Source organism: Lolium perenne, chromosome 6, assembly GCF_019359855.2.
Source record: "Lolium perenne isolate Kyuss_39 chromosome 6, Kyuss_2.0, whole genome shotgun sequence".
NCBI classification, from domain to species: domain Eukaryota; kingdom Viridiplantae; phylum Streptophyta; class Magnoliopsida; order Poales; family Poaceae; genus Lolium; species Lolium perenne.
In genome coordinates, this window is record NC_067249.2 from 44,279,996 (window position 1) to 44,288,286 (window position 8,291).

The window sequence follows — 8,291 nt, forward strand, 5'->3', positions numbered from 1 at the left end:
GGCACACGCTGACACACTCGCACGTAGGCGGCAATGGGGTGGCACAGCACAGGGCGCAGATCGCGAAAAAGGACACCACCGGCTCAAGCTGGGAAGGAATGGGGCAAAAGTACGTCACCGGCATGCACGTGCAGCCGGCGCTCCCGCCTCTACATACGTAGCTTGAGGCGACCGCCAAAAGCAAGGCACCCCACAGCTTGTAAAGCCTCACGTACGCGGCATGCATATGTGCCTACAAATACGTACCTCCTGGCCACCTCCAGAGATCAACCCATACGACCACCGAGGATACAATCTGTAGCTAACTAGCCATGTCGAGCCATAGATCTTGTGCCCTGGTTCTCGCCTGCGCCGCTCTCATGGCGGCGGTGGCCGGCGCCACGCAGTACAACGTCGGCGGCGACAATGGCTGGGCCGTGCCCGGCGCCGGTGCTGAATCCTACAATACCTGGGCAGAGAAGACCGGCTTCCAGATCGGCGACCAGCTCCGTAAGTTCGCATGCTCTACCTTCCGTGCAGCTCTCCAAGCTAGCTTCCATTTTCGACCGTGTCGTAAAATTTCGTGATGTGATTTTGACGTGCTGTTTGTGTGCGTGCAGTGTTCGTGTACCCCAAGGACAAGGACTCGGTGCTGCTGGTGCAGCCGGCCGACTACAACGCCTGCAACACCTCCTCCTACGACAAGCAGTTCAGCGACGGCAGCACCGTCTTCGACCTCGACCGCGCGGGCGCATTCTTCTTCATCAGCGGCGTCGACGCCAACTGCCGCGCCAACGAGAAGCTCATCGTCATGGTCTCCGCAGCCGCCGCCGCAAAGGGCGCTCCAGCGCCGAGCCAGGGCTCGCCTACAACGACTACTCCACCGCCATCTCCTCCCTCAAGCAGTGACGCCGGCGGTGCCGCACAGTCTCCGCCTTCTTCCCCCAAAACTCCAGCCACGCCAAACGCTCCGGCTGGCGCCAGTAACTCCACGGCGGCCAAGGGCACGCCTCCTGGAGCAGCCAACGGCGCCGGTCTCACGGTGGCAGGCCTCGCTGGCTCGTTCGTGGCATGGGTTGGATACGCCATGCTTGCTTTTTAGTGCTGCATTGCAAAAGTGATCTAGCACCGGCCGGTCTTTTACGTTTTAAAGGGCGAAATGAGCTTTGCACTGTAAAGGCAATGTGTCTTTCTCCTAGAATTCTTTTCCGTTTGGATCAATGACAAATGCAATATGACTGTTTCAAAATGAAATACTAATAAACACACGATATTAACATTCCAGGCATTGAGAGAACAAACAATCGTGCACTGAAGAATTTTTTTAAACATAAGGCCCCACGGTCCGGCTTTATATATAAAGCCATATGGCAACCACGAAGTTCATCGAGTACAAGATACATCCACCGGCTTCCTCAAGCCCCACACCACATACTAAGACAAAGACTCCGCACACCACATCAACATATTACATAGCACATGGTCCATGACGACTAACAAATGAGAAAACAGCGAAGAAAAAGCAGCATCGGCCTCCACTGCGCCCGGGTCTTAGGCTCCTGCTCGAAGTCTCGTCTGTAGGCCCCTAACCTCTCCCATCAGCACGTCCAGCATCCCTCGGTCCCTTGGCTTGACGAGGACCCTCCACCTCTGCATATAAGTGATCATATGGAAGAAAGCACATCAGCGGGGTTGTTGATAGTTTTCCCTTCCATAGCTAGTTTGTTCCTAATGTTCCAAAGCGCCCAGCACTGAGCCGCAAAGGTGAACCAAGCTAGCCTACGTAAGGACCCCGATAGATTCTGGACGAGACCAATGAAGTGTCCAGCCCCCGCCGGATTCCAATCGCAGTGCAGGAGCTCCCTAGCTCCCGCCCACATCAGCTTCGCAAGGTGGCAAGAGAAGAAGATGTGGTCACAGTCCTCCTGCTCCCCGCAGAGTGCACACGCACCGTTGGTAGGACCGTTACGTTTGGCCACCCGAACCCCGGATGGCGATCTGCTCCTGATGAGTTGCCACAGAAATATCTTAATTCTCGGTGGTACCCTCGTCTTCCAGACCTCCTTGAAGTGGGTCATGATGGGATTCGTAGCATAGAAAACAAAAAATTTCCTACCGCAAGAACGAAAACACAAGCCAAGATCTAATCTAGTAGACGGTAGCAACGAGAAGATCATGAGACTAACCCTCGAAGATTTCCAAAGCCTAACGAGATTAGATCTCGTGGTGGTTGTAGTCGATCACTTGCCGCTTGCAAAAGCGTGTAGAAGATCTTGACCGCTTGCAAAAGCGCGTAGAAGAACTTGACGGTGCCACAATCGGGCAGCACCTCCGTACTCGGTCACACGTACGGTGTTGATGAAGACGACGTCCTCCTCCCCGTTCCAGCGGGCAGCGGAAGTAGTAGATCCTCCTCGGAATCCCGGCAGCACGACGGCGTGGTGGCGGTGGTGGTGGAGATCTCCGGCAGGGCTTCGCTATGCGCTGCGGGAGAGATGTGTGGAGGAGGGGGGCGGCTAGGGTTTGGGGAGAGGGGGCTAGGGCGCCGGCCACTTGGGGGCTGCGGCCTAGGTGGAAAAACAGGCTTCGGGTGAGCCCCATAAGTCGCGATGCTGCAGGATCCGCGACAAATGGTACCTTTAGTCGCGGTTCGGGAGGAGAACCGCGACCAAAGGCCTGGGCCCAGGGCGCTCGGTGGCCAGCCGGTGCACGTGGGGGGTCTTTAGTCGCGGTTGGCCAGGCCAACCGCGACTAAAGGTGCCCGAAGGCCTTTAGTCGCGGTTGGCCAGGCCAACCGGGACTAAAGCCCCTCCCCTATATATACCCATCCAGCAGCCAACACTTAGCCATTTGGTGCCATTCTCTTCACAAGCTCACAAGTGGGTGTTAGGTTTGCTTTTGGTTCCTCTTATGCACATAAGGTGTTTGATGAAATGCCCCAAGAGCATGAAACAAACATGATATGAAGTGTTGGAGCCACACTTGAGCTTTCTCATTTATTTTTTCCTCCTCGATCGCGGTTAGCAACTTGAACCTTTGATGTGTCGTTGATAAAATGTGCATGTGTGTGTAGTTCATTGTTTAATTTATATTGTTTGTAGCTAGTTAGTTTAACAAATGCATGATGGTTAATTATATATTTTATATTATAATAATGCAGATGAATCGACAATGGATGTACGGTAACCGACTCTCCGGCGAGTTCAGTGCGGGTTTGAAAGATTTCCTCGTAGTGGCTAATGCGAACAAGCAGGAGGGTTTTGTTATCTCATTCCATGTGTTAAATGTAAGAATCGGGAAGGGTTACTCTTCCTCAAGAGATGTTCACATGCACCTGCTTCGGCACGGTTTCATGCCAAGCTATAATTGTTGGACCAAGCATGGAGAAAGAGGGGTTATAATGGAAGAAGATGAAGAAGGGGATGATTTCATCGATGAAAGCTATCTTGCTCATTTCGGTGATACTTTCATGGAGGATGCTGAAGGTGAAGGGGAAGGTGAAGGGGAAGGTGAAGAAGAGGCACGTGATGATCCCGTTGATGATCTTGGTCGGACCATTGCTGATGCACGGAGACGCTGCGAAACTGAAAAGAGAGGGAGAATTTGGATCGCATGTTAGAGGATCACGGGAAGGCGCTGTACCCGGATGCGATGATGGTCTGAAAAAGCTGGGCTGCACACTGGATTTGCTGAGATGGAAGGCACAGGCAGGTGTAGCTGACTCGGCATTTGAAAACTTGCTGAAAATGTTGAAGAATATGTTTCCAAAGAATAACGAGTTGCCCGCCACTACGTACGAAGCAAAGAAGGTTGTCTGCCCTCTAGGTTTAGAGGTTACGAAGATACATGCATGCATCAACGATCGCATCCTCTACCGCGGTGAATACGAGAATTTGAATGAATGCCCAGTATGCACCGCATTGCGTTATAAGATCGCAGGCGATGACCCCGGTGACGATGTTGAGGGCCGTAAACCCGGGAAGAGGGTTCCCGCCAAGGTGATGTGGTATGCTCCTATAATACCACGGTTGAAACGTCTGTTCAGAACAAAGAGCATGCCAAGTTGTTGCGATGGCACAAAGAGGACCGTAAGTCGGACGGGGAGTTGAGACACCCGCGGATGGAACGCAATGGAGAAAGATCGACGAGAGAGTTCAAAGATTTTGCAGCTGACGCAAGGAACATAAGATTTGGTCTAAGTACGGATGGCATGAATCCTTTTGGCGAGCAGAGCTCCAGCCATAGTACCTGCCCGTGACTCTATGCATCTACAACCTTCCTCCTTGGTTGTGCATGAAGCGGAAGTTCATTATGATGCCGGTGCTCATCCAAGGTCCGAAGCAACCCGGCAACGACATCGATGTGTACCTAAGGCCATTAGTTGATGAACTTTTACAGCTGTGGGGCAGACCTGGTGTCCGTGTGTGGGATGAGCACAAAGAAGAGGAATTTGACCTACGAGCGTTGCTTTTCGTAACCATCAACGATTGGCCTGCTCTTAGTAACCTTTCGGGACTGTCAAATAAGGGATACAATGCATGCACGCACCGCTTACATGAGACTGAAAGTGTACATTTGCCAAATTGTAAGAAGAACGTGTACCTTGGGCATCGTCGATTTCTTCCGAAAGGTCATCCAAGAAGAAAGAAAGGCAAGCATTACAACGGCAAGGCAGATCACCGGCCGAAGCTGCGGAACACACCAGTGCCGAGGTATTTGATATGGTCAAGGGTTTGAAAGTCATCTTTGGAAAGGGTCTGGCGGACAATCAGTTCCGAAGGGAGCTGACGGGCACGTAGCCATGTGGAAGAAGAAATCTATATTCTGGGAGCTAGAATATTGGAAAGTCCTAGAAGTCCGCTCTGCAATCGACGTGATGCACGTTACGAAGAATATTTGCGTGAACATCCTAAGCTTCTTGGGCGTGTATGGGAAGTCAAATGATACAAAGGAAGCACGGCAGACCAGCAAAGTTTGAAAGACCCCGATGACCAGCATCCGAACGGTTTCAAGGTCGTGCCGCCTACGCTCGACCAAAGAAGAGAAGGTCATCTTTTTTGAATGCCCGAGCGGTATGAAGGTCCCGTCAGATTCTCGTCCAATATAAAGGGAATAATAAACATGGCGGAGAAAAAGTTCCAAAACCTGAAGTCTCACGACCGCCACGTGATTATGACGCAATTGCTTCCGATTGCTTTGAGGCTCTGCCGGAAAATGTTCGAGTAGCCATTGTGAAGCTATGTGCATTCCTCAATGCAATCTCTCAGAAGGTAATCAATCCATAAGTTCTACCACGGTTACAGAACGATGTGATCCAATGTCTTGTCAGTTTCGAGTTGGTGTTCCCGCCATCCTTCTTCAATATTATGACGCACCTCCTGGTTCACCTAGTCGATGAGATTTCCATTCTCGGTCCTGTATTTCTACACAATATGTTCCCCTTCGAGAGGTTCATGGGAGTATTAAAGAAATATGTTCGTAACCGTGCTAGGCCAGAAGGAAGCATCGCCAAGGGCTATGGAAATGAGGAGGTAATTGAGTTTTGTGTTGACTTTGTTCCCGACCTTAAGCCGATTGGTCTTCCTCAATCGCGGCACGAGGGGAGACTAAGTGGAAAAGGCACGATCGGAAGGAAATCAATGATATGTATGGACGGCCATTCTCCGATCAAGCACACCACACGGTTCGACCAATTCCAGCTTGGTGGCTCCGTACTTTGAGAAACACAAGAATATTTTACGCTCGGACAACCCCCGGGAAGCCCGAATCCTGGATTAGGAAGGCCCACATGGAGACTTTCGGCAGTTGGTTGAGAAAACATTTAATGAGTGACAATAAGGTTGTAGATCAGCTGTACATGTTGGCCAAGACACCATCTTCGACTATAACGACTTTCCAAGGGTACGAGATAAATGGGAATACATTTTACACGATCGCCCAAGATAAAAAGAGCACCAACCAAAACAGTGGTGTCCGCTTTGATGCAAAGCAACCGAGAATGGGCAAAAGGTCACATATTATGGTTACATAGAGGAGATATGGGAACTTGACTATGGACCCTCCTTTAGGGTCCCTTTGTTCCGGTGCAAATGGTTCAAGCTAACAGAGGTGGGGTAAAGGTGGACCAGCAATACGGAATGACAATGGTGGATTTCAACAATCTTGGTTATCTTGACGAACCATTCGTCCTAGCGAAAGATGTCGCTCAGGTTTTCTATGTGAAGGACATGAGTAGCAAACCGAGGAAACGGAAAGATAAGAAAACGATCAGTACATCATGCGATGATCCAAAGCGCCACATTGTTCTTTCAGTGGAAAAGAAACATCGTGGGAGTGGAGGACAAGACAGACATGTCGAAGATTATAATATGTTTGCTGAAATTCCGCCCTTCAAAGTGAACACCGACCCAAGCATTAAGTTAAATGATGAGGATGCTCCATGGATACGGCACAATCGTAAGCAAGCGGGGACACAAGGGAAGAAATGATGTGTAATAATTTATTAATTGTACCAAACTTTGTTGAATGAATCATGTGAATTATATTACCCGTGATGTGTTTGGTGTCCATTTTCGAATGATTCAATTGACTCGAGATAGCACTGATGATACATGAAATTTGGAGTGACTAAGTCATACTCCTGCATACATGAAATTTGGAGTGACTAAGTCATACTCCTGCATACATGAAATTTGGAGTGACTAAGTCATACTCCTGCATATAGGAAATTTGGAGTGACTAAGTCATACTCCGCATACATGAAATTTGGAGTGATTTAGTCATACTCCTGCCTAGGCGTATAATATGCATACTCGTAGTCTTCATAGCCGCCGCCGTTGTACCGGTAGTCGTCGCCTTCTAAGTTGCCGGCGTCGTCGTCGCTCTTGTCGTCGCTGTCGTCGGGCGGCGCTCGTGGCTCGGGAATCGAGGGTAGCGCAGCGGGGGATATCGCCGGCCGTGATGTAGTCCATGACGCCTCTGCAGAGTCCCGGCCGTACCACCATAGCCGACGGCCGGCCTCGTGGAAGTTTCCGGGAGGCGGACCGTCCTCCTCATACCAGCGAGCGCCCTCTCACGCCGATTGATGAAGAAGGCGTCCCAAGTATGCTGGTTATCGGGATGCCGGCGGGGATTCATCCGCTCCTCCGGCGTGAGGTCGAGGTCGTCGTGGTTCGCGAGGGCCGCCCGGCGCGCAGGCCCCGGAGGGACGGGAGGGTCCGGCACGCCGCCGGCGCTAAGGCTCCAGCCGGCAGGGACGCGGTAGCCCGGAGGGCAAGGGTAGTTCGAGGCGCAAAGCTCCTCCACCTGCTGGTAGGTTAGAGTGGGTGCGGCGGAAGCCATGAGAGAGTGATGAGAGATTGTAGAGATGTGATGCTGGCCAAGCCGGGCTACCTATATGTAGTGACAAATGGCGGGAAAAATGGGAGCGGGAAGACATGAGGCGGGAAGAAAGAGGCGGGGAGAAAGTGGCGGGAAGAAATTGGCGGGAAGAAAGAGGCGGAAGAAATTGGCGGGAAACAATTGGCGGGAAGAAAGAGGCGGGAAGACAGGGAAGAAATGGCGGGAAGACGAGGAGGGAAGAGGGGGTCGGCGGAAAGAGGCGGGAAGAGGGGGCCAACGAACTTTTGAATTGAATTAATTTTATTTTTATGAATTTTTGATAATTTGTATTTTTAAGATTTTGAATTGAATTTGTTTTATTTTTCTGAATTTTTTGATATATTATATGTATTTTTAAGATTTTGAATTGAATTAGTTTTATTTTTCTGAATTTTTTGATATATTATTTGTATTTTTAAGATTTTGAAATGAATTAGTTTTATTTTTCTGAATTTTTTGATATATTATTGGTATTTTTAAGATTTTGAATTGAATTAGTTTTATTTTCTGAATTTTTGATATATTATTTGTATTTTTAAGATTTTTAAATGAACTAGTTTTATTTTTCTTTACTTTTTGATATATTATTTGTATTTTTCAGATTTTGAAATGAATTAGTTTTATTTTTCTGAATTTATTCATATATTATATGTACTTTTCACATTTTGAAATAGAAAAGAAATTCGAAAAATACCTTTAGTCGCGGTTGGCCTCGCCAACCGCGACTAAAGGGTATTTTCCGCGGGAAACTGAAACCCGCCGAAAAATACCCTTTAGTCGCGGTTGGGCAGTGCCAACCGCGACTAAAATACCCTTTAGTCGCGGTTGGGCTCCCCAACCGCGACTAAAGGTCGCTCCTATAAATTCGTGCGGGCGCGCTCGGCGGTTCATCTCTGTTTCTCCGCCGAGTTCTCTCCGTCGCCATCGATCTT

At 49.6% G+C, this 8,291-nt stretch overlaps 1 protein-coding gene across 1 annotated transcript; it reads left to right on the forward strand.

The window, feature by feature from the left end:
* Positions 1–282: 282 nt before the first annotated feature.
* Positions 283–1,252, forward strand: LOC127321195 (early nodulin-like protein 18). The gene is made up of 2 exons (XM_051350237.2): positions 283–489; positions 600–1,252. The coding sequence occupies exons 1-2, from the start codon at positions 312–314 to the stop codon at positions 1,079–1,081; spliced, it is 660 nt and encodes a 219-aa protein (XP_051206197.1). The 5' UTR covers positions 283–311; the 3' UTR covers positions 1,082–1,252.
* Positions 1,253–8,291: the final 7,039 nt, after the last annotated feature.

What these genes read in the sequence shown, in the direction of transcription:
- LOC127321195 (XM_051350237.2), top strand. Translation starts at nt 312, where the DNA reads ATGTCGAGCCATAGATCTTGTGCCCTGGTTCTCGCCTGCGCCGCTCTC. An exon ending in CCAGATCGGCGACCAGCTCC is followed by an intron (nt 490 to 599) that starts GTAAGTTCGCAT and finishes GTGTGCGTGCAG; the next exon opens with TGTTCGTGTACCCCAAGGAC.